The following is a 25,500-nucleotide window of genomic DNA, read 5'->3' on the forward strand; positions in this document are numbered from 1 at the left end:
CCTGGCTACCCTACTTGTTCTTTGAGCCTCAGCTCAGACACCACCTCCTCCAGGAAGCCTTCCCTGGTGCTCCCTTGGTCAGAAGTCGTAGGAGGAGCAGCCCGAGGAAGGCCTGGAGTGCCCACAGGAGCTGACGTGCCTGCCGCAGGGCTCATCTGGTCACCAAGCCCTCCGGATTCCACCTTCCTGACCTCTAGAGTCACGTGCTCCTGCGGGTCCCCAGGTCCTGTCTCAGTTCAGGCCTCAGCATCTCCCCACTGGGCTCTGCGCCCCAGTCTCCATCCTCCAAAAGCACCATTCTCCCGCACTCAAGCCTTCGCAGCCCTGCCCCCGCCAGCGGGACCCAGTCCAAACCCTATCTGCCTCGTGGAGCCCTCTGCCCACCACCCCTGCTTCCTCTGAGCCTGCCTCCTCCCCGTCTGTCCTGGCTGCTGCCTCAGAGGCCCCCACCCACCCCCAAGACGTGCCTCTGCGCCGTGCGTGTGCTGCTCCTTCTGCCCAGAACGCCCGCCACTTCGTGGCCTGCCCAGAACATTCTTTTCTGAGGACCCACTCAGCAGTCACGTCTTCCGGAAGCCTTCCCAGACCCGGTCACGGTTGATGACTGTCTCATCAGAGTCACTCCTGGCTGTGACGACATGTCCACACACCTGCCATGACCATCCCGTGATGCCCCCTGAGCAGGGGCTACTTAAGGGGTGCCGTGGTGCGGTGGGAAGGGCGAGGGCTGTGGAGCCAGGGGACCTGGACCTCACACCCGTGCCTGCCTCCCCTGTGTGACCCCAGGCAGGTTACTGGTTCTCTCTGAGCTGCACGTCCATGGAACGGAAATCAAAACACCTGCCTCTGGGGCTGTTTCGGCGCATAAAAACAACGTAAATGTACGTAAACAATGTAAAGTGCTTGGTGCGTAAATGGCGTTCAGTAAACAATTATTATTACTATTATCGTTTTATTTCTTCTCTGTAGAGCCTGACACCGAGTGTGTACTCAACTGATGGGTTTTGAATGAAGAGTAAAATCTGAGACTCTGGGGTGACAGGGAAGGAGGAGCATGTTATCAACACGGAAGGGGGCCGTGCCTTAGCGACAGGAACAGAGAGAGATTATACTCAACTACCTCAGTGGGGGGACCAGCTTCTGAGTGGCCTCCTCCGCTGTTCCGAGTGCGGTGTGGTTGACAAATGACCGGCTCCCCACGGCCCTCGGCCACCCCACAGAGCAGAGCAGCAGTGACAACTCCAATGCAGCTGGGGGCACCCGCACACAGGCTGCGAGGGGATGGGCATGTGCTCGCGCGCCCCACGGGGGGCCCTGGCACGGGCTCCACCCTGGGCGGAGACCCTCCCGGGCTTCAGGCCCCGCAGGTGTCCCCCGATACTAGGAAGAGCTCGCCTTGATCAAGACCACCCCAGGGCCCCTGGGTGGACGCTGAGTCCTGTGGGGCAGGAAGGGGGTGATCTGCTTCCTGCCTGCCGCTTCCCGTGGTTAATTTTAGTGCCCTCTTGTCTCTGGAGGCCACACTGCTGCTGTCAAGTGGAGACACGGTTTTCAGTCCTCCTCTGCCTCAGCCTCGGGGCCGGCCTGAGCCTGGCCTCGACTACAGCCTGGGCTTTTGGGGGGAATGGGTCTAGCTTTGCCAGGCCCTGCCGGTTGGCTGTGAATTGAACTTCCGCTACTCCGGGCTGATGGTCAGCTCCAGCAAGTTCCGAGGGACACACAGCCCTTGGGCAGAAAGCTCAGGCCTTTTAAAGGGACAGCCTCACGGCTGGTTGACGGAAATCACGGCCCCTTCGCAGCCAGTTCTCAGCATGGATTGACTGAGCTCTGCTGCGGTCCAGGCACTGTGCTCAGAGTCAGGGCCAGAGGAACAAAAGCACAGGTGGTGTCCCCATCACACAGCCACATCCCATTTCCTAAAGTGCACTTTGTGGAATTCCAAGCCCAGGGGAGGCTCCATGGAAACAAGATTCCTTGGTCAAAGAAGTTTAGTATCATTGCACGCTCTATCTCTTTACATTAGAACAGTAAAGGTTCTGATAAGTCCTGCAGCAAAGACACTCGTTTAATTCTGTTTTGCTCCATCTCTCCTAAATGTGCTTGCCGGAGCACCTACTAACAGCCTGCACAAGTGCATCAAGATATGTCATTAAAACTGCATGTGGCATGTGTCACAGAGGGGTGGTCCAGGATGTCCTGGGGGCCTGGAGAGGTGATCCCATGGAGGGCACTGAGCAGGGTGTGGAGGCGAATATCACCAGGGTACTTGCCATCCTTGTCCTGTAGGAGGCACCTTGAGAAGCAGAAAGAGCCTGTGGGAGGCAGAATAATGACCTCCCAAACAAGTCCACGTCCTAATCCCCGGAACCTGGGAATGTGTTGGCTTACACAGCCACAGGGACTCTGCAGCTGTGACAAGTTAAGGATCCTGAGATGGGGAGGTGACCCTGGATTCTCTGGGTGGGCCCAGTGTCATCACAGGGTCCTTATAAGAGGGAGGCAGGAGGTCAGAGTCAGAGAAGACGTGACGATGGGAATAGAGGGTGGAGGAATGCATTTAAAGACAGAGGAAGGGCCATGAGCCAAGGCCTGCAGGCGGCCTCTGCCAGCTGGAAAAGACCAGGAATGATTCTCTCCTGGAGACTCTAGAAAAAACACAGCCCTGCGACACCTTGGTTCTAGCCCAGTGAGACCTATTTTGGAGTTCTGACCTCCAGAACTGTAAGATGATAAATCTGTGTTGTTTTAAGCCACTAAGTTTGTGCTAATGTGTTAGAACAGCCACAGGAAACTCATACGGAGCTGTTGAAATTAGCTGTTGGTTCAACACACCCCCAACCTCTCCTTTCCACATCTGATCTCTCAGGCCTTAGAATCCTCACCTCTAAGCTGGGGCCGAGCTCACCTGTGTCTCCAGGTTGTGATGACAGCCACCCGCGGCAAGGCATGCAGGGTACCAGCCCAGAGCCTGGCTCACCACGGATGCAACACCCAGACTGTCCCCTTCCAGGGAACAGTAACTCGCCAGGAGACCAGCAGCCACGAGTGAAACCAGCATCACACAAAACCTAATAAGGGCAAATGTGGGGCGTGTCTGTCCGGTGCTGCCTGAGGGCTGGCAGGGAGGGTGGAAGGGACAGGAGTTGCAACTCAGACTGAGCAGCTGCAAGCCTCGTGTTTGAGCTCACAGCTCTACAGGCAGGCTGGCGGGGCTGGAGCCCCTGCAATGCTGTGTCCAGACTGTGTGACTATGGATGAGTTGCTCAGCCTCTCTGTGCCCCTGTCCTCACTCTGGCAGTGACGACACTAATGCCTGCCTCTTAGGTTGTATGAGGACCAGGTAGGAAGCATACACCTGGAGAGGTATCCGGCCCTGGAAAGTGCTCATCAGGTGCTTGTGTTGGCTGGGGAGCTTGCGGGGTGGCCCACGGGCTTCCCCTAAAGGTCAGCCTGGCTTCCAGGCAAGGCCCTTCTGGGGTGCTGGCTCTCTTGGCGTGCCGGGATGGAGGACGGGGCTCTCCTGGCATCTGATTCTGCCTGAGCCGTCACGGCTGCCTGGGGCTTGGGGCCCAGAGGGATCCTGAGGGTGTCCTCTCCGCCTAGTGGGGAAGGGTGTGGATGCTGGGTTAGGCTGAGTCCAGCAGGGCAGGTGGCTCATGTGCCACATGTTAGCTGGAGCCAGGTGGACAACCCAGGCCACCAGCCTCCATGAGACGGGGCTGGGAGACCTTTCACGGCCGGAGCCTGGAGGGCCCTGGGGATTGGGAAGCAGCCAGCATGCCGACTGGAGAAATGGGGGATGAGCTGGGGGCTGTGTCATCCTGGGCAGTTCCTTTCCTTCGCGGTCACGGAGGGCTGAGCCCCGGCATTCAGCCAGCCCACGCTGCACACCCCCAACACGAAAGAAAGAAAGAAAGAAGGAAGGAAGGGAGGGAGGGAGGGAGGGAGGGAGGAAGGAACGAAGGAAGGAAGAAAGAAGAGCAGGTGGTCTTCACCAGGTCCGACTCACAGCCCCGAGGTTTCTCGGATCAATGGCGAGGTGTCTGGAGGTGGTGCCTGTGCCCGGCCAGCTCAGAGAAAGAACCAAAGGTTGACCGCAGCCTAATCAGGCCCTCCAATACCCACACAACGCTGTGCCCCGCGGTGGAAACGTGCAGAGGTGGCATAGAGGAGAGGGGACGGGCCTGGACACAGACCGGACCGGGCTCACGTCCTGGCTCTGCTGCCGTCAGGTGCGGAGCCTCGGCAGGTCTCTGTAGCTTCATGCACCTCCGTTTGTCAGGTTCCAGGGGAGTCCGTGTGACGATCTGGTGCAGTGACACCAGCCAAGTTCACCTGCCCCTGTGACGGGTTGTGTGATCGTGTGATGTGGTGAAGAGCCCGGCTCTGGGGCCACACTGCCTGGGTTCCAATCCCAGCTCCACCACTTCTCACCCAAGCTGACACCAGGCCAGTCATTTCATGGGTCTGTGCCTCAGTTTCCTCATCTGTAAAATGGACATACGGCAGTGGGCTGTCAGCAGTATTAAGTGCCAGCACCCACGAAGTCCTTAGAACACTATTGGCTCTTAATGAGCAATGAGCACCATAAATCTGTTACTATTACGGTAGGTACCTGCTACATCCCCCCCCCCTTTGTTCTATCTTTTCTTCCTTTTAATTAGCCTGATGATGGGTACAAAATGTTATAACTTTCTGTTGTGGGTTGAACTGTGTCCCCATAAACATGTTGAAGTCCTAACCCAGTTCCTGTGAACGTGACCTCATTTGGAAATGGGGTCTTTGCAGATGGAATTACGATGTCAGCTAAGATGTGGTCATACCAGAGCAGGGTGTGCCCTGAATCCAATGTGACTGGTGTCCGTATGGAGGAGACACAGAGGCAGACACACGGGGGAAGACGGCCCTGTGAAGATGGAGGCTGTGAGCCCAGGGGCACCGAGGACGGCCGGCAGCAGCAGACGCTGGGAGAGAAGGCAGGTCTTGCTGACACCTTGATTTTGGGCCCCTGGCCTCCAGAGCTGTGAGAGGATACATTTCTGTTGTATGAAGCCTCCCAGTTCGTGGTCCTTTGTTATGGGAGCAACCACACTTTATCACCTCCTTTAGCATTTATCACCTCCTGCCAGAGCAAAGCGCAGAACAACCTGGAGACTCTTCCTTCTCGTGTCCCGGAGGCCCTGTGACCAGGCAGGAGAGGGACCTTATGTGGAGCACGGGGCGACGGCCTCTGTGGTCTCGTGCCGGGAGCAGCACTGAGCTCTTCTCTCCCGCACAGCACAGGCCTCGGCGCTTCTAAAAGTAGGAGGTTTCATCAAAGCATTTATTTTCAACCACTACTGGGATTTAAGTTTGAGTTTCTTGGATTTTTAGCTTAGTTTTCAGGTCTTTTATTACTGACAGCAGTGGGATCCAGAGTGGGGGGATCTAAGAAGGGGTGTAGTAGAAAATATCAGAACTCCTGTTTGTAGTTTCATAACGTTTCATTATGGACCAGGCCGGGAGCTCCACACGGCCCCGGTGAGGGGAGTGAGGGCTTCGCCGGGCGGAGGAGCTGAGAGGTGCCCTTAATCTTCCCTTGCTTTTGGCATCTAGTGATATATTGCAGTCTACTTGTGCAATTTACCGGTGAGCAGATTTGGGCAGGGTAGTAGTTGGTTTTAATTGAATTAATCCTGACAAATGTACAAGCGGCTTATAAAGAGTCCTCCAAAGAAAGCACGGATTAAAGACACTAACAGTGCCAGCGCAAACACAGGAGAACAGCCGAACTGCCACCTCTCCTCCAGGTCAAGCCCACTGACAGCTTCGGTGGCTGCTGGCAATATGCCGCCTGGCAGAGGTTTTAAAGATTTTAAAGATTTTATTTATTTATTTTTTCCCCCCAAAGCCCCAGTAGATAGTTGTATGTCATAGCTGCACATCCTTCTAGTTGCTGTATGTGGGACTCGGCCTCAGGATGGACGGAGAAGTGGTGCCTCAGTGCGTGCCCGGGATCCGAACCCGGGCCACCAGCATAGGAGCGCACGCACTTAACTGGCAGAGGTTTTAAAAGTTAAGACATATGTAATCGATCTCTTCAAGGTGAAGGTGACATGTTAACAAGAGTGAGAAAGTAGCAACTTTTTGAAAGAAATTGTTCTAAGGAAAGAGATGTGTGGAAATGTTTCCATCACTGTGAGACTTGGGAGCCAAAGTGACATACACAGGTCACCAATTCAAACTCTCCTGTCTGCACATTAAAAAAAAAACCTTGCAAACCGTTTAGAGAATATCTCTATTTAAAAATGTTCCAATGAAGCGTTTCAGTGGGTTTTGCTAAATTATGGTGGTTAAAATATAAAAAGGCAACATCTTTTTTTTTTTTGCTGAGGAAGACCGGCTCTGAGCTAACATCTATTGCCAATCCTCCTCCTTTTCTTCCCCCCCCCCCAAAGCCCCAGTAGATAGTTGTATGTCATAGTTGCACATCCTTCTAGTTGCTGTATGTGGGAGGCGGCCTCAGCATGGCCGGAGAAGCATTGCGTTGGTGCGTGCCCGGGATCTGAACCTGGGCTGCCAGTAGCGGAGCGTGCGCACTTAACCACTAAGCCATGGGGTCGGCCCAACATCTTCTGATTATTTTGGAAAAACAACTGATCGACACTGGGAAGATGGAAATTTACTAGCTGCACTCTCACCTCCCCCGGATGTTTCATTCCTAGTGGACGGGATTGCAAGATGAATACCACATGTGTTCAGTTCAGCCAGCCTTGTTGCCTTCTTCCATTTGGATCCATCTCCACTGGTGAGGTTCTCTTTGAGCTGCCATCAGCATTAAGGCCAATACTGAAATGATATTGGTTAACACTTGCTGAGGGCTACTCCATGCTGGGCACTGTTCTACATGCTCCATCTGCCTGTACTTATTTAACTCGCATATAACCACCCTCTGAAGTAGACAGTGTTCCCATTGTGCAGGTGAGAAGAGGGAGAAACTTGCCCATAGTCAGGAGAACTAGGATCCCTAAGAGCAGAGCCTGAGACAAGGATTGAGTGTGGTAAGTTGATATGAATGACAGTTGTAGGAAGCAGATGTGAGTGGGTGGGGAGAGTGAGGCAGGGAAGGAGGAGGCTGCACAAGGCACGTCATTGAGGAGCCTTTGTTCATAGGACAAAGGGGGTCAAGTCTACTGAATTCTGAGCAGCACATGGAACATCTCCCAGAACTGTCCCACAGGGGAGGCTGGGCATTTGTCCACCAGCTCCTGCTCCCAGGAACGTTAACTCCTGCATGCCCACACTCCATTGCAGGCAGGCTTAGCAGCATCCCAGCCATGGAGAACACCTGAGTGAGCAGAGAGACACCTGGTGTGCTGGAGGTGGGGAAATGTCAGCCTGCATCTGCACTCACACGAGACTGTCCACCAGAGCTGGGCTGAAATCAGTAGGCCAAGGGATGATGTGACAGGGACACCAGAGGAGGCTACTAGTGTCACCACTGATAAATGGAGTAGCTGGGATTAGAACCCATAGAGGGGCTCCAAAAGCCTTGCTCCATCCTGATGCTCAGTTATGCTCCCCGGGAACTTACAACTAGACCTTTCAGATCTTTGAAATGCTGCCTGCCTGCCTTCCTTCCATCCTTCCTTCCTTCCTCCCTCCCTCCCTTCCTTCCTTCCTCCCTTCCTCTCTCCCTTCTCTCTTTCCTCTCTCTCTTTTTCTAAATTTCATTCCATATCCTGAATTCCTGAAAGAGACTGGAAGCATCCTCTGGCTTTAACTTAACCATCCCTTTGCCCATCACTTTCATCAGAGTGAGGCAAATGTCTATGTTGTAAATTTCACACCAATTTCAGTACATTTAGGAAGGAGGGAGAGGATTTGTTTCAACTAACTCCTGCATTCTTTTTTCACCCAGAGCCAGTGAGTAACGACAGTCCCTTCCCTCTAATCTTTAGATGAAGGCCTGGAATCTGTCTCTGGAGCAGGGAGCCCACTCACAAAGAGGCAGGAAACTGTGCAGGGAGGGGACAAAGCACGTAGCATGGTGCTGGGAGTGTCCTGCAGCCGATAAATGGCTGCCGCCACTACCCCTGTCATCACTGAGGTCCTACCAGCTCAGGGCAGGTGCTTATACTGGTATAAACTCATGCCACTTCATGCCTGAGGCTGGGTCTTATTCAAGGCCCGGCATACAGCAGGTGCTCAAAGCATGTTCGATGATGTAACTGGACCCTACTCATTTTTGCTGATGTTCATCTGGAGAAGGGGATCTTCTGGGAGGAGAAACCTGGATGTGGGTGGGGTTGGTCTTATTCTCCTTGACCCTGAGACCAGAACAAAGCCCAAGGGCAGCAGCTGTGATGCATCGGATGTCAGCTCACCACAAGGAAGACCTGTCTGATGTGTTCAAGGGCAGATTGAGTGGTTTCTTGAGCAACGAGTTCCCCATCCCTGGCGGTGTGCAAGGAGAGGCTTGATAATCACCTGTCGGAGACGTTGTGGGAGAGACCCAGGCGTTAAGGGAACAGGAAGATGGACAAGGGATCTCTAAAATAAGTGCAGAAGTGTGCAGGTTCTATGGGAGATGGAGAGGATGAGGCTATGGGATGAGAAGGGACAGGACAGACACATTCCATTTTAACTAGCTGTCCTTGGAGAAAGAAGAAATGGCCTTAGAAACTTGTAGTCTATGAGCCCATTTCAAAATGACACTTGCCATGGAAAATAACCCTCTGAGAGGAGTCCATTCTCTTGAATCTCCAAGTCATTTAAATCGTTCATCCCATCTCCCCAGGTCCTCTCTTCCTAGCTCAGCTCCTACCCTTGCCCTTGCACTTGAAAGTAAGAGGCCTCCCATGGCTCACAGCTCATTTGTATTCTTGGCCATGTTCTAATCATGAACTCCAAAGAACTTGAAAAAGGAATGAGAATTTGCATTTCCCAACTGGAAAGGAAACCCTCCGGGAAGCACGGTCAATCCCGGGCTGAGCGAGGGAACCGTTATGCAACCAGACCTTGTACCAGGAAGGACTCGTCTTTTTTCAAGGGGAGTCAAGACACCAAGCAGGGGCGAGGAGGCTAACACTGTGTGCCTACTATGTGCCAGACTTTAGGTGAGGTTCTTACAGACTTTATCACGTTTCCTACTGTCATTTCGTCCACCGATCCTCAGGGAGGTTAGGAGATGTGCCCGAGATCCCATGTAGAAAGCGAGGGAGTCAATGTTCCAACCTGGCTCTGTCTGATCTTTCTTTCCACACACCTCAAAGAACGATGAAAAGAAACTGCAGAGCTGCAAAGTTAACAGAACCAAATTCAGTTCATTTCAATTAACCTGCAGCTCTTGAGAGCTGGCTGAGTGCCAGGCTGCAAAGGTCCCCAGAGTTAAGGGAAGAGGAGGCACAGTGTCTGCTGGGAAGGAGTTCTCTTGAGGGGGAGACAGAACACAGCTCACTGCCACTCCAGGTGGAGGGTGCTGGATGCAGGGCTGGCGGGAGCTTCCCAATGCCCCCAGTCAGTGTTCTTACTGCCATTTGACAAATGGGGAAACTGAGGCTCAGAGGGAGGAAGTGATATGCCCACGTCACACAGGAGAGCTGGCATTTCCACTCCTGTGCTGCTTCGAGCCCACAGGGTGAGGTGAGGCTGGCTCAGAGGACGACATTGACAGGGGGCCGGTCCCAGGCAGCAGGTCTCCTGCATCATGCATGCCGTAGGTCCCGCCCTAAGTCAAACCAAAAGTCCTCTTTCTCAGGAGTGCTCTTCAGTGTCTGCGGGCATTCTGTCTTTGCAATGACTGCTTTTGCATGTAGTGAAATTAGCAATTGCGTTAATATTGTCAGGAGTGATCTCCATAGCTGTGACTTATTTTTTTTTCCATTAGTAAATGAATAATTTATAATTGCAAAGTTTTTAAAAAAATTTATTCTATTGTGGTAAGGACACTTCACCTGAGATCCATCCCCTCAAATGTTTAAGTGCACAATACAGTATTGTTGACTATCGGCACAATGCTGCACAGCAGAGCTCCAGAGCCTGTTCATCTGGCTTAACCGAAACTTTATACCTGTTGATAGAAAATCCTCCTCTCCCCCTCTCCCAGGCCCTGGCAACCACTATTCCACTGTGTGATTCTATGAGTTTGATTATTTTAGATAATTCACATAAGTGGAATCATCTAGTAGTTGTCCTTCTGTGACTGGCTTATTTCACTTACTTAGCATAATGTCCTTCAGGTTCATCCACGTTGTCATATATTGTAGGATTTCTTTCTTTTTTAAGGCAGAATAATATTCCATTGTATGTGTACACCACATTTTCTTTATCCATTCATCCATTGATGAACATTTGGGTTGTTTCTGCATCTTGGCTATTGCACATAGTGCTGTAATGCACACAGGAGTGCTAATATCTCTTCAATATTTTCATTTCAACTCTTTTGGATAAATACCCAGAAGTGAGATTGCTGGATCATATGGTAGTTCTATTTTTCATTTTTGAGGAACCTCCATACTGTTTTACAGTGGCTACACCATTTTGCATTCCCACCAACAGTGCACAAGTGTTTGAATTTCTCCGCATCCGCACCAACACTTGTTGTCTTTTGTGTTTTTGATAATAGTCATCCTGATAGGTGTGAGGTGATGTTTCATTGTGGTTTTGATTTGCATTCCCCTGATGATTAGTCATCTTGAACATTTTTTTCATATATATATATAGCCCATTTGTATGTCTTCTTTGGAGGAATGTCTATTCAAATCCTTTGCCCCTTTTTAAAACTAGGATTTCCTTACATATTTTGGAGATTAACCCCTTATCAGACATACGGTTTGCAAAATATTTTCTCCCATTCCATAGGTTGCCTTTGCACTCTGTTGATTATTTTCTTTGCTGTGCAGAAGCTTTTTAGTTTGATGTAGTCCCATTTGTCTATTTTTGCTTTTGTTGCCTGAGCTTTTGGTGTCATATCCAAAAGATCATTGCCAAGATAAATATCATGAAGATTTCCCCCTGTGTTTTCTTCTGGGAGTTTCACGGTTTCAGGCCTGACATTTAAATCTTTAATTCATTTTGCGTTGATTTTTGTGTATGGTGTAAGATAAGGTTCCAGCTTTATTCTTTTGCACATACATATGCAGTTTTCTCAATAATATTTGTTGAAGAGACTATAGCCCACAGCTAACATCATACTCAATGATAAAAAAGACAACACTTTTCCTCTAAGATCAGGAACAAGGCAAGGACGCCCACTCTCACCACTTCCATTCAGAAGTCCTAGCCAGGGCAATTAGATGAGAAAAAGAAATAAAAGGCACCAAATAGGAAAAGAAGTAAGATTGTCCTTGTTTGTAGACATCATGACCTTATAAACAGAAAACCCTAAAGACTCACCAAAAAACTGTTAGAACTAATGAATGAATTCAGTAAAGTTGCAGGATATAAAATCAACATACAAAAATCAGTTGTGTTTCTATACACTAACAAAGAACTATCCAAAAAGGAAATTAAGAAAACAATACCATTTACAAGCACCAAAAAGAATAAATATTTAGGAATAAACTTAACTAAGGAGGTGAAAGCTTTTTATACTGAAAACTACAAAACACTGATGAAAGAAATTAAAGAAGATGCAAATAAATGGAAAGGCATTCTGTGTTCACAGATTCAAAGACTTAATATTGTTAAAAGGTCCATAGTACCCAAAGCAATCTATAGATTCAATACAATTCCTATCAAAATCTCAATGGCATATTTTACAGAAAAAGAAAAAATAATCCTATAATTCATACAGAACCACAAAAGGCCATGAATAGACAAAGCAATCTTGAGCAAGGAGAGCAAAGCTGGAGGCATCACACTTCCCGATTTCAAAATATATTATGAAACTACAGTAATCAAAACAGTATGGTGCTGGCATAAAGCCAGACATACAGACCAACGGAACAGAACAGAGAGCCTAGAAATAACCCCATGCACAGGAGGTCAACTGATCTTCAACCAGCTGTGGCTTTGAAATGGGCAAAATAGCAAGGTGACCAAGGCTCCCACTGGGGTGAGAGAGAGCTGGGGTACAACGGATGCCCTCCCTGGGTGACCTGGGAAGTCACTTGGTGCTGAAACCTCAGTCGTCTTCTGTAAGGAATTCGAGTTAACGTAACACTAACAAGACCAGCCCACATTCATGGAGGGTTACTCTGTGCTTCGGAGGGTACTTGTGAGAATCAACCGACACAGCATATATTAGGTGACAACCTGGGGATCATTCCCCATGAACGTTAGCTATTAGAAGTAGCTTTTGGAGGAAGAAACAGTGGAAGAACGTGTTAAAAACAAATCAGCAAATAAACAACAACAGGGCATCCTCCGTGGTTAGTGTCAGCCCAGCAGCCACATATATTCACGGGCTTATGATCAACCCCCCAACTGTGGGTGGATGCTGCTCTGCCTCCCCTCGCCTAATTAATGTCAACTTGTCTTTCCACCCCAGCTTGATCACCGCGTTTTCCAGGAAGCTATCCCTGGTCTCCCAACAGCCCCCTTGGAGCTCCGTGCTCCCCCGTTATAGTACCTGGCACGGGGCACTCTCTCACTCACCTGTGAGGTGTCCCCGGTTCCTGTAGGGCTCCCTCACTAACTGCTCACTTCAGGACTCTGAGGCCTTGGCTGGTTTTGCTCCACATTTTATGACCCAGGCTTAGCACTGTGCCTGGTCCGCAAGAAACTTGATAAACATGCGGGCCCTGAATGAGCGGGACTCTGAAGGTAATGCTCAACCCCGGCTCCATTACGATGGCCGCTCCTGAGCGGCACTTCAGCCTTGTGCCTTCAGCTCTGACTAAGGGTCCGTGTAAGAAAAGAAAGCATACAAAAACATCTTTTGCAATTGCTTTAATTTTAGTTCAAGACTCAAACATCTTTTGCAATTGCTTTAATTTTAGTTCAAGACTCTGTCTCTTATGTGTCCCAAGATTCCCTCTGGAGGGTCCCCTGTAATAAATAGTTTTTAGAGTCGCATGTTAGTAAACTGTCTCTCCTGAGAAATTGATTTGCTTCTTATAAAGAGAGAGTCTGTGGAGGAACCAGTTCCTTTCTTGCTCTCTGGCTGCCGGGAAGCCCAGAGACTAATTGGGTGCCTTCTCCTAGAAAAACAACAGAAATTCTTCCTGTGACCTAGCCAATTTCCAGGCACCATTCTAAGCCCTTTATGTGAATCAAATCATTTAAAAGTTCAAAATATTCCAATGATATTAGTGCTGCAGACAGGGGAACCAAGCTAAAGGCTGCACATAGCTAGAAAATGGCAATGCAGGGATATGCACCAAGCAACTTGGTCAGAAAATCTGGGCTCTTAAGCCCCATGGTGTATTACCTGTCAGTAGCTCTGTTAAATCTGGTAGGGGCTCTTCCTTCTCCTTCCAAGGCCCTGAGTTTAATCTATAAACACACACACACACACGAGCACTCACTTACTTTGTAAACTGCCTCTATTTTTTCCTTGATTTCTCTGAAGTAGAAGAAGTCACTAATACTTACAAGAAAGAGGAAAAAGAGGCCTCTAATGTGTGGCCTGGTGAGGTCACTTGACATTTAACCTCCACTTTCTTCATCTCCACAATAAGAACCGTGTGTCTGGGCTCCCCGTGGCTTTGTGCTACTCTCCATATGCTAAATATAAGGGACGGTAAAAGTTATTGCTACTCTTGCTCCAAATCACTGATATGGGAGCAGAAAGCCAGTGGCATGGGCCAACTGCAGGTCATCACAGTTGAGTAGCAGGTTAGAGCCCACCTGGGGCCACCGTCAAATCCCTGTCAGCACCACAGAGCTGAAGGGGTTTGGGTGGGCCGGTCCTCCCTTGAACTTGGCCCACAGCTCCCCCGCTGCTCCTTTGGGGGATGAGAGGGGGTGATGACAAGCACAGTGGACCGTGGGTCAGAAGAAAGGGCTCAGCCCATGACTTGCCCAGTGGCTTCGGACAAGGCTCTCACCCCTCCGGTTCTCAGCTTCACGCCTGCACTGGCATGAGTTCGTTTCTAATTCTGAAGGCTAGAGGAAGCCGCCTGTCTAAGCTGAGCTCAGCTACTCTCCTTGGTCACATTCCATTTGAGCCACTTTGTCCTCATGCTTTTGGGTCACACCAGGTCTGTCCCAGATTCTGTGGTTTTACAGACAAAGAACCAGGCTTTGGTCTCAGACAAACTTGGGGTCAAGAACTGGCCCCGCCACTTACTAACTGAGTGACCTGCGGCAGGTTAGACCAACCTCCTGAGTCTCTGCTTCTCACCTGTGAAGTGGGGGTAAGAACACGAATCTCTCAGCGTTGGAGAACGCTGCGGCGGGCAAGCCCCAGGACGTGCCCGTGTGCGCGGCTCCTTAGCACACGGCGAGCCCCTCTCCGCCCTCTCTCACGCCCCTGCACAGATGTAGGATGCCTTCCACCTGTGTAGTCAACATATTTATTGAGCACCTACTATATACCAAAAGATAGCTCTCTGTGAGCCCTAACCTCAGTTACAAGTGCTTGAGATTGGACTTTCTAGAAAGGGCCTTCAGATAGCTCACTGACAGTCTCCACGTCTGACGAAAACTGCTGGAGCCTTCATCAGCATGAAGAGCCTACTCTTTATTGAACACTTTGTAAATATTCCACATCTGGTTCCTTCCCTCTCAGCACACGTCCAAACGTCCCTGCCTGCACAGCCTTCCTGCCACCCTGAGAGCAACTGCGGGAGGCTCGAAATGGGACGACTTTATACATATACATATCTGCTTTGCTTTGACCTGGAAAATCCCTACGCCGAGGAAGACCTCTCGAGTACAGAGGGAGAAACACCAGAAGGTCCAGAGTAATTATCTGAAGCATCTCGCTGGTAAAAATGGCTGGTGTGCATGATAAAGCTCCCTCACTCCTGTCTCTCCCTCTCAGCCTTCTTCTCCTCAGGCTGAAATTGCTCCCTGTGCCCAGGGCAAGGAAGCCTCTGTCTGATTGCCGCGAGCAGCTTCAGGTGTGAAGCACAGCGCTATAAGGAGCAGCGTGCTCCAGAACAGAGCACACGCTCTGGTGTGAGTGGTGCTTTGGTTTCATTCGTTTATTCAGCAGCTAGTTAGTGAGCACCCACCCCAAGCACTTGTCTAGGCACTGGGGGTTCAGCAATGAGCAAAACAGGAGAAGTCTCTGCCCTCAGGGAGCTTCCATTCCAGTGGCTGGAACAGATACTAAACAAATTCACATATAAATATAAATTTCAGATAATGACAAGTGCTAAGAAGAAAACCAAATCAGGGCGAGCGGCAGTGAAGAGCAGGGGATGCTGTTTGAGCTGCTGTAACTGGGAAGATGACTTTGAGGGACACCACTGCAGCAGATACCAAAAGGAAGGGGGGCCGTGCAGACGTCTGGGGAGAGCCTTGCAGGTGGAAGGAGCTGTGCAAAGGCATCGAGGTGAAATGTGATAGGAGCCCCCCACCATTTACGAGCTGTGTCAGATTCTGCCCACTAGGCCTCAGTCCCAAATCACCCTTTTAGAATCATTCCTGTATTAGCCAGGCTAGAAGCCTACAACCCCGTTCCCTGGACTCCGTGCTGGCTGGCTCCTGTTAGATTCTACCCACCAGAGGCACTGACGTGGCACCGAAGGTGGGAGGAAGAAAGACTCTCTCTGCTTCCAGGCGAACCTCCGGCACCACGAGTGGCGTTGGCTCCTGCTCATCCTCGGAGACTGAGGCTCCAGCGTCCTCAGTAGCACTGACACCAACCACAATAGTGCCGGTGCTCCAGCATCTGCTGTGAGGCTGAGCATGTGCTGCCTGTGGGGTCGGCGAGGAGGGAGGGTTCGCAGGCTCCAGCCCTGAGTGGGGAACTCTGCCTGACCCGCCTTGCTCCCCCGCCCTTCCAGCACCTGTGTAACCATGCCTTGCATTCAATGCCTCTCTGTTTGAGACATTATCTCTGTCTTCCAGAGTGGAACACTGACCAGTGCACTAGCTCTGTGACCTTGATGGAACCTCCCTGAATTTCTCTGAGTCTTAGTTTCCTTGTCTATAAAACAAGGAGTAGAAACTTTGCAGGCTTTTTTTTTTGGTGAGGATTAGGTAATGGATGCTGTATACCTACTTCTATTAGTTTTCTGTGGCTGCTGTAACAAATTACCACAAACTTCGTGGCTTAAAACAATGCAAATTTACCATCTTATAGTTCTGGAGGTCAGCATCTGAAATGGGTCTCACTGGACTAAAATCAAGGTGTTGTCAGGGCTCTGTTCCTTCTGGAGGCTCTGGGGAAGAATCCATTTCATTGCCTTTTCCAGTTTTTATAGTCTGCCTGCACAACTTGGCTCATGGCCACCTCCCCCATCTGCAAAGCCAGCAACCTTGGGCCAAACCCTTCTCATGCTGCTATCTGTCTGGTTCTCTCTCTCCTGCTTTCCTTTTCTTTTATAAGAATCCTTGTGATTACATTGGGCCCACCAGATAATCCAGGGTAATCTCCCCATCTCAAAAGTCAGTTGATTAGCAACCTTAATTCCATCTGCAATCTTAATTCTTTTGTCATGTAACCTAAGATATTCACAGGTTCTGGGAATTAGGATGTGGACATGTTTCAGAGGAGAGAGGTTATTACTTTGTCTCCCACACTAGCACATAATAGGAACTCATATGATGGAAACCATTTTGAACCCAGTTAGTGCTCAGTGTTCTGTGCCATCTCACTGTCCGTTGGATGGGTGGCAGGACACTCCAGTGCCGACACCTGCAACCACCCTGCTGTGTGAGCCCAAGGGTGGTAGCAGACCCTGAGCACCTGCCTCCAGGGGCCCTGGGCCCAACGCCAGCCCCTGCCCCAATGTGCCAGGTTCTGACTGCGGAACCTGGAGCTGGACCAGCCAGCAGAAAGCATCTCATCCAGTCCTGACTATATAGCTGAGGAAACCACAGCTCAGAGAGGTGGTGTGACAGGACCAGGGCTCCTGACCCCAGCCAGTGTGTCACACCAGGTTCTGTGGTCTCTCTCAGTGCCTGCCATCTGGAAGGGCTTGACAAAACTGACGCCCAAGAAATAACTGGCAAGGATGCTCAGATGATGCATGTGTTGTTCAGGACTTGTGCTGCTGAGCATTTCCCCCCGCTGTATCTCACCCGTAGACTGCCCAGTCAAAGCCAACGAGTCCCGGGGCCCGAGTGTGGGGCTTAAAGGTGTCCATTCCACTCTTTCCTGTAGGGAGGTCTGTGGCTCATAAAACATTAAAATGGGCATCGTTGCTGTTTCATTAAATGCCTAGTCTATGAAGAATGAGTTATGAGACATGTGGGGAGCTGTTGTGGGTTGCATTCTGTACCCACCAGGCACATCCACGAATTCTCCTCTACTCACTAGAGTGGCAGGCTCCTGATCTGTGAGTCCTGAGAGGGGACAAATATCCTATGCTGCCTCCTCCTAGCAAATGGGGCCATTCTGCCAGAACCCCATCCTCATCCTCATCACTTAGGACCCCAGGAGAGTCCAGATGAGAGGCAACTGGCAAGAACATCCCTTCTGGAAATCAGGGGCCCTGGCTTTTGAGCTCCTGCCATTCATTGAGCTCCTGCCCCATGAATGGCCAGGCAGGGGGTGATGGCAAGTCCCCAAACCTCTCTGGGTTGAGTCACTCGTCTGTGGAAAGGAGAGGCCGATCTGGCTTTGCGCTGCCCAGGAATTCTGTGAAACTCAATCCTGTTCATGATCTTTCACAGGTGAGTGGCCTTCAACAGCTTGGAGCCCACTTTCAAGGCCTCAGTTTTTTCTTACCTATTCAACACCTGGCCAGCAAAAGTCTGTGCTTAGTGCAGGGACAGTCAAGGAGACGCAGTCTGCAAGAGGCTCACGGTGTGGGGAGGGAGGGAGGGAGAGGGACAGAAACAGGTGGTGACAACACAGTGTCGCCAGTACCAGGGTGACTAGGGGAGTGAGGGACAGGGATGGGGCTGTGATGGTTAATGTTGTGTGTCCACTTGGCTGGGCCATGGCACCCAGATATTTGGTCAAACACCAGTTGAGACGTCATGGTGAAGGTAGTTTTTAGATGATAGTAACATTTGAATCAGTGGACTTGGAATAAAGCATATGACCCTCATCATGTGGGTGGACTTCACCTAATCAGTCGCAGGCCTAAAGAGAAAAGACTGAGGGCCCCCGACGAAGAGGGAGTTCTCCCAGCAGACGGCCCTCCGACTGGAGCTGCAACATCAGCCCTTCCCTGGGTCTCCAGCCTGCTGGCCTGCCCTGCAGATTTCAGACTTGCCAGCCTCCACAATCACGGGAGACAATTCCTTAAAATAAACCTCTCTCTTGGTATACAGTCGGCCTTCCCTATCTGCCCAGTTCCACATCCATGGATTCAACCAACTGCCAATGGAAAGGCCTACAATGGTTGCGCCTGTACTGAACACGTACAGACTTCTTTTTCTCGTCATCGTTCCCAAAACAATAGAGTATAACAATTGTTTACATAGCATTTACATTGTATTCAGCATTATAAGTAACCTAGGGATGATTTAAGATATACGGGAGGATGTGCATAGGTTGTATGCAAATACTACACCATTTTATTTCAGGGACTTGAGCAACCACGGATTTTGGTATTGCGAGGGTCCTGGAACCGATCCCCTGCAGATACCGAGGGACGACTGTATATATAATGTACACACACTCACACAGATCCTATTAGTTCTGTTTCTCTGGAGAACCCTGACTAGTACAGGGGCCAGCCTGGCCCAGCCTGGGGACCTCAGGGAAGGCTCACTCCACCTCACTCCTTAACTGAGTGCCTTGTTCTAGAGGCACGTGGCCTCTCTCGGTGTGGTGGCCAGGAGAACGTGCCCATAGACACCCAGTTACAAGGACGGAACTGAGCAGGGGCCACAGCCCCGTGCTCTGCAGTCCATCACCCCGTGTGTCCAGGATGGTTTTTCAGGGGCTGCTCACAGCCACGGCAGAGCACGGCAGGGAAGCTAAGGCAGGCTTGTTCCCAGACACAGGGCTCCTTGGGCTGACGCCGGCTCGAGGACCCCCTAGGGCCTTGCCGAACCTTCCTCGTACTGCACAGCAGCCAAGACACTTCCACCCAAACCTTGCCCCTCTCTTCTCCACTGGGGGTTGGACGAGCATCCCGGCCTGCCTGCTCCCTCCACGTTTCTTTCACCGGCACTCACTCCAATAAATCCCCGCCCACTTAGTCCACTTGGTGACGCTTCTTGGAGGACCCGGACTGACACAGTCAGTGACCCAGACACAGAAGTCCGAGCTCCGGTGGAGCCCCACTGAGCCTTCGGGGGTGGGTAGGAATAAGCTGGACAAAAGGAAGGCCGAGCATTTTCGACAAGGCGGGCATCTCCTGGGCCTCTCCATAGCCATTTGAGACAGGCCGAGTATTACAACGCAGCATGGAAGGATCTCTGCAAGGCCCAGGACCTCTCTGCGGGACCCCAAGGTCCCGGCGGGGTCCAGGATGCCCATGGCTTCTATGGGCGGCTGTTTCCTTCACCCTCTTGATAAGGACCTATTTGATAAACAACAAATGTTTGATTAACTGATTTCAGCCGCCTACTTATAATCACACAGCTGACGTTGCTACAGTGTTTTTGCACACTGCAAAGCATCGTCACATCCATGATCTTCTTTGATCATCCTTCTGGTCCCTGGAGACAGGCGTCTGTATTACCGCCGTTTCGCAGGTGAGAAAACTGAGCCTCGTCCAAGACGATGGGCAACTTGCCTGGGCTCACACGGCTACAGCGTGGGATGCAGAGGGTGGAACTCAGCTCCTCTGACTCCTCCTCCACCTGGGCACACACCGTGGCACCGTGGCACACAGGGGCCTCCCAGAGAGCCAGAGAGCATCAAAACAGCAGCAGTGACGTTACCAGGTACAAAGAAGGAAAGAAAAGCGTATAAACTGAACGGCTGACACCAGAATGTCTCTTAAGGAAAGAACTGGTTTGGCTGAGAAAAATATTTTGACAAACACCTGGGTTGAAAGATGTTTGCAGAACATTTGCACAGCAGCTGGTTCCAGCTTCAGAAGGGGAGGGAAGCGGCTCCACACACCAGAAGGAAAGAAACTGGAGCTGCAGGGGCCGTCTGAGGAGGCGGGGCATAAGGAGCAGAGGCAGAGGGAAGAGGAGGCGGGGAGAGGCAGGAAGCCGGGTACCTGGAGTAGCGAGCCCTGTCTGACATCTTCAATACGACTCTCAACACTTAGTGATTCGGCATGCGTGATTGCTGCTGGGGTGTCTGAGGAAACCAAAGCAGGCGCTGAAGTTCAGGTTGGGGTCATCAAGATTTAAGACAAAGCCGCATGCAAGGATGCTGGTGCCCAAGGCGGCTCGAGGCCTAGAAACACTCAAGACTTCAAAGACTTCTTAAAGACTTCTTGAACTTCCCTGTGAGGTGGAATTGGGGGTACAGGCAATTCCTCCCAGCTCTAGGGGCATGAAGACCCCCAGCAGACTCAGGGGCTGCACAAGAATGGCACCACCCACAGGCACAATACAGAAAGCATCCTCTGCTTTGCTGGAGCCCTCGACAATCCTCTAAATTTAAAGCGAGTCTAGCCCTCAACGCTCAGTCGCTTGCTCTTGGAATGAAGAAGTGTATGAGCAATTTCAAGGCATATCTTTGTGCTCTGGGAGCTTAGGGCTTTTACAGAGTGGCTTCTGAGCTATGTTTTCCTGCCCCTTTTGACCCTTGGGTGTTTGTGGAAAGGCGCCTGTCTCCCTGGGCTGCTGGTCCTTTGCTCAGCAGCCCGTCCCACCAGCGGGCTCTCTAGCCAGGGAAAAGTGAGCCTTGGAGACAGCTGTCCAAGGGGTAAAGTGGGGAGATGCTCAGAGGTCACTCATCCCGGCTCACACTGTAAAAATGAAAACAGAGCAACAATGAGGGAGGGCCTTGGTCTTCCCAGAGCAGGTGACTGTGCTGGCAGAGGCAGAGATAAGACCTTGGGGGGACTGTGTCTCCTCCTCCTTCTGCCACGTCCCTCTGCCAGGTTCAGGAGATGGCACCATCTTTCCAGCACTCAAGTGCAAGCACAGGGCACCAAACTCTCTCTCTTCTCTCTCCAGTCATCTCCAGGTGGACACGGTGTGCCAGGAGCCTCCAGATAAGAGCAGAGCCTGGGAAGGCAGGCTGCCCCAGGGCTTCCTTCTCGGGCACTTGGTTTTTGGGGGATGCATTTGGTGGGGAGGAGGCTGCGGGAGACAGGCTCAGCTGGGACATCCTTCCTTATCAAGAGCCTTCGCGGCACAGAGCACAGCTCCCTCACTCAGCAGGGGTCTCCACCCACACCTGCCTTCTTCCCATCCTGTCCTACTCGTCTCTATTATTCCTACACTTCTGTGATCACATGGGTTTATTTTATGTTCTATTTTTCTCCCCACTGAGCATTAGTCCTAAGCATGCCTTCACAAAGCCACAATCATCTTATAATCGTTAAATAAGTGAATCAAGTTGGCTGCTCTTTTTCCCCATTGCCTGGGAGAATGCCCAGCACAGTAAACATCCACTGTTTGCTGAATGTCTGGAGTGAAATTAGCACTTTTACTAGTACAGGTGCAAATTTCAATATTCTCTTTCAACCTAGCCAATATCTGTGTTCTTTTTATAAAGCACACATGTAATATTTATCATTTTTTCACAACTAGCCTCTCCCTCACTCCCTACTGTGCTAGGAAATAAATATTTTAAGCCCTGTTCACTGTCCGGCATTTACATGCACTGCCCAGTCCAACTGTGCTTAACTGAAGCGCTTCCCAAAAGTTCTTCCCAAGTGGAGGGGCATCCTCCCACACCAGGAGAGAAAGCTGGAGGAATCACCATCTTCCAACAATCCACAGCCCCGCCACTTTCCAGAATCAGGTCCCCTTGGCTCTCTCTCAGCTACCTTCTTTTCGTTCCAGAGCCTCCACCATCTGACAAGCAGCCTCCTTCGCTAAAGCGTGACTTCTGGATGGGAAGTCCCCCAGAATACTATCCGGTGGTGTCCCTCTGTGTGTGAGGGTGGTGGGAGGAAAACAACCCTCGGGTCCCAATCCTTCTGTCACTTACTGGCTGTGCGTTGTGGGAGGGGTTATTAACCAGGGTCCCCCGCGGGCTTCTGGGGCAGAGAGGGCTCAAGTCCCACCCCCACCACCACCTCACGCAAATTTTGTGTATATGGGTACTCTGTTGAAGAAAGATCTGTCATTCCCATCACATTTTTAAAGGCCTCTAGAAACCAAAAACCATATAACCACAGCCTTGGGCAAGTCACTTCGGTAAGCCTCAGTTTCTTCATCCAAAAACTGAAAGTAATGATAATGTTCTCTGATTTCACTTTATAGAAATGTTGTAAATGAGAAAATGGATCCAAACCATAACTGCTAGACAAATAGAGGCAATTATTAATATTTCATTACTCCCATTTGTTAACTCAGAAAATACTTACGTTGTTTGGATTTTAAAAGATGTTGCACAAATTATATTTAAGTAAAGACTACATATAATTCTCAATTTTTTCTTGGATGTGGACATTAGTGAAACTTAGATTAGAGGATAGGATATGGATAGAAAATGGACAGAGTCCTCAGTAACAATGACAGCAGACAATACTATGAACCTTACATACATCATCTAATTTAATCCTTACAACAAGCCCATGAGGGAGGTTTATATCATTTCCTTCTTACAGATGAGGATTCTGAAGCTCAGAAAGGTTAAAAGAATGGCTCAAGGTCAGACAGCAGAGCTGGGATGTCAAGGGCATTGCTAATTATTCCAACCCCTCATGCTTAACCAGGACCCTGTCAACTGTGTCTTGTTTTGTGAAAAGAATGGGAATGCTGGTGTTCATTCTACATTGTCTACCTCTAGGCAAAATGATTTTTGCTTTTCCAGGCTCTGTAGAAATGCTTCTGATTCTGAAAGCTGGGCTTTGCATCTGACCCAGCACTTCACCATTCGGGGAATTTAAGGAAAGCTAACTCAGATGACTCCCCAGCCCCACCCTGGGCCTCATGTTTCTCTCCTGTAAAACAGGTATACTTCTGTCTCCCTCCGGGGCTGCTGGGAACGTTCTGGTGGGTCACAGTGCAGAGGCACCAGTCCAGTGCTGGTGTGATATTTGTGCTCGTTCTGTGCTTTTATATTTCCTTTCCTTTCATGTGAATGTTAAGACAGGAGAACTGGTCAGTGGAAGAGAGGAGTGGAGGGAGGGCGGAGACAGACCTAAACCACTAAGAAATCTGCATTCATGTCCTCTCTGTGGTGGGGACCACCAGAGACGCAGCAATGCAGAGACACTGCAGAGAAGTGAGCAGACTTGGGTCTTATCTTGCTCTGCCCTGGCTTTTCCAGGCTCCCTGTGTGACCCATGTCCCCTCCCTGGGCCACCTGTAGCAGGCTGTTGGGAAGATGAAACTACATAGGGTGTCCTAGGGCACCCAGTACAGCCCTGCAGAGAGGGATGGCCCAAATCTCAGCACGTTAGACAGCGCTGACCCCGAGAAGAGGCTGGAGCTGCCTGGGAAGGGCAAATGCCCCTACCTTGCTTGGCTCCCACCTGGTTGTGCTTCTCAAGGAGCAGGTAGCGTGGGCTCTCGGGGAGAAAGGGCAAGCTCACCAGCTGGACCACGGCGGGGACGGCATTCATTCCAAACAGGTACGGCCAGGTGCTCTCCTGAAGGGACAAGAGGAGGCCAATGAGTGGACGTGGCCTTTGGTCATTATCCTGGGGCTGGGCCACTGGGTGAAGCAGCTGCAGCTCTCTGCAGAAGGGCCCTCTGCTCCATGTGATCCCCTGAACAGAGGCCAAGGGAGGGAACAGACACTGGGCTAGCACCAGCCTCACGTGTCTGGCATTCTCCACGCAAGAGGTCGGTGAATCTACCTGGGAGGTGGTGAACTGAGGGGTAGCTCTGAGAAGGAGGAGTTCAGAGGGGCCAAAGGCTGGCTGACCCCACGACCCCTGGGGCATCACAGCAAGCCTGAAGAGGCTCTGCTCTTTCCTGGTTGTGTGGCCTTGGAAACTATTCTCATGGCCCCTTGGAATCTCTTTCTCTTCACCTGTTGGATGGGGCCAGCCACAGCTGCTTCTCAGGCTCTTGTGAGAGCGGGATCAGATAGTGCTTTGACTGTGGGGCCTGGCACACAGTAGGTACACAGAGGAAATCACTGCTTATGTTGGTGCCACCCCCTAGACGCCTCCAAGGCCCACAATATCTGACCCGTCTTGCTCCTGTGAGTGTACCTTCAAGAAGGGTGGCTGCTAACGCTTTCCCAATTCCCTACAGAAATGAGGGTGGGAGGGCCCGGGGGTACAGCCCACCCCTTAGGCAGGAGGAACTTTTCACTTTCCAGGCGGCTGGGAAAGGCAAGCAGGGCCCCACGACATGCATATTCCAGAGGCATTTGAGTCGCTTCCAGCAGCAGCACCATTCAGCTCTAATGCAGCTTGAATGCAGCACAAGCCCTGGTACTGTGCCCGTTAAGGCCGCATTCTTCCTGATCTGCTTTTTTTTTTTAACCCAGGTTTACAAATAAGCTCTCGCTGTGCCTCTGAAAAGAAAGATTATCAATGCGAGGCAGTTCTGATGGGGAAAGAGATGAAAAGCAAAATGCTCAGTGCCAAATTCTTGACATGTTTTACTTCCTAAGAAAATAAAAGGAGACAGCCAAGGAGAAAGTAAGACACAGCCAGACCTGAAAAGACTTCACACAATGGGCGAAGGTTCAGTGGGCTTCAGGTCAGGAACCTACAGGATTGTGTCCACAGGACCCTTGAGAGCCAAACTGACAGCACCCTGGGCATCAATCTCCCCGTCTCTCTGACGGTTGTTCTCTTGGAGGTGGAATCTCCCTGTGGTGCCCTCCCAAGATTCGCTTATCCTGGGCTCCTTGATGACAGAGGCCCCATGTGAGCTCTTGGGTCACTTGAGGGTAGAGCGGGCAGATACCCCTGAAGCAGAGCAGGGGAGTGGCCTGTCCAATCATAAGTGCCCTCCAGTTCGTCCAGGTCCTGATTTGCAAGGTACCTTCGATTCTACTCCCCTTTCTGTACATAATAGCTATTTATATCCACAAAACTCCTCTGATTTCACCAGCCAGCACAGTTCTGTAACCATGGGCCCACTAGAACCAGTTCAACTGACCCATCTTATCAACAGAGTAATTAGGAGTTGTCTTTCAGGAACTGAGAGTTCCCTCCTTGTCCAGTTCAGGCCGGTTGAGACCATCAAGTGGGCCTGTGCAAATGCCCGATAAGTGATCTTTTTGACATCAAGAGGCTGAAAACTCCACCCTCAGATCATACTAACGCCACCATTTTGTGAACATGCATCCTACGAAGGGCCATGAAGCTTGACTGTGCTTGCGCAGATCATCAGTTACCCCACTTCTCCTCACCTCCCCAATCGTCCATCTCCACACTTCAGACTGCCCTTCCCTTCATCCCATAAATTTTGCCCCAAGCCTTGGACCAGGGAGACAGATCTGAGAGCTGTTTGATT

The 25,500-nt window shown here is 50.7% G+C and overlaps 1 protein-coding gene across 4 annotated transcripts in view; it reads right to left on the reverse strand.

Annotated features, from left to right (window-relative positions):
* The window catches only part of SLC2A9 (solute carrier family 2 member 9), a 261,777-nt gene that overhangs the window by 99,759 nt on the left and 136,518 nt on the right, over nucleotides 1-25,500 (reverse strand). For 3 of the 4 annotated variants that reach the window (XM_058546727.1, XM_058546726.1, XM_058546730.1), the window contains one exon: nucleotides 23,540-23,672. In XM_058546727.1, coding sequence (XP_058402710.1) covers nucleotides 23,540-23,672 — 133 coding nt within the window. The remainder of the gene's footprint in view (nucleotides 1-23,539; nucleotides 23,673-25,500) is intronic. The other variant, XM_058546729.1, reaches the window with a different exon arrangement.

The sequence above is a fragment of the Diceros bicornis genome, chromosome 8 (assembly GCF_020826845.1).
Source record: "Diceros bicornis minor isolate mBicDic1 chromosome 8, mDicBic1.mat.cur, whole genome shotgun sequence".
Lineage (NCBI taxonomy): Eukaryota > Metazoa > Chordata > Mammalia > Perissodactyla > Rhinocerotidae > Diceros > Diceros bicornis.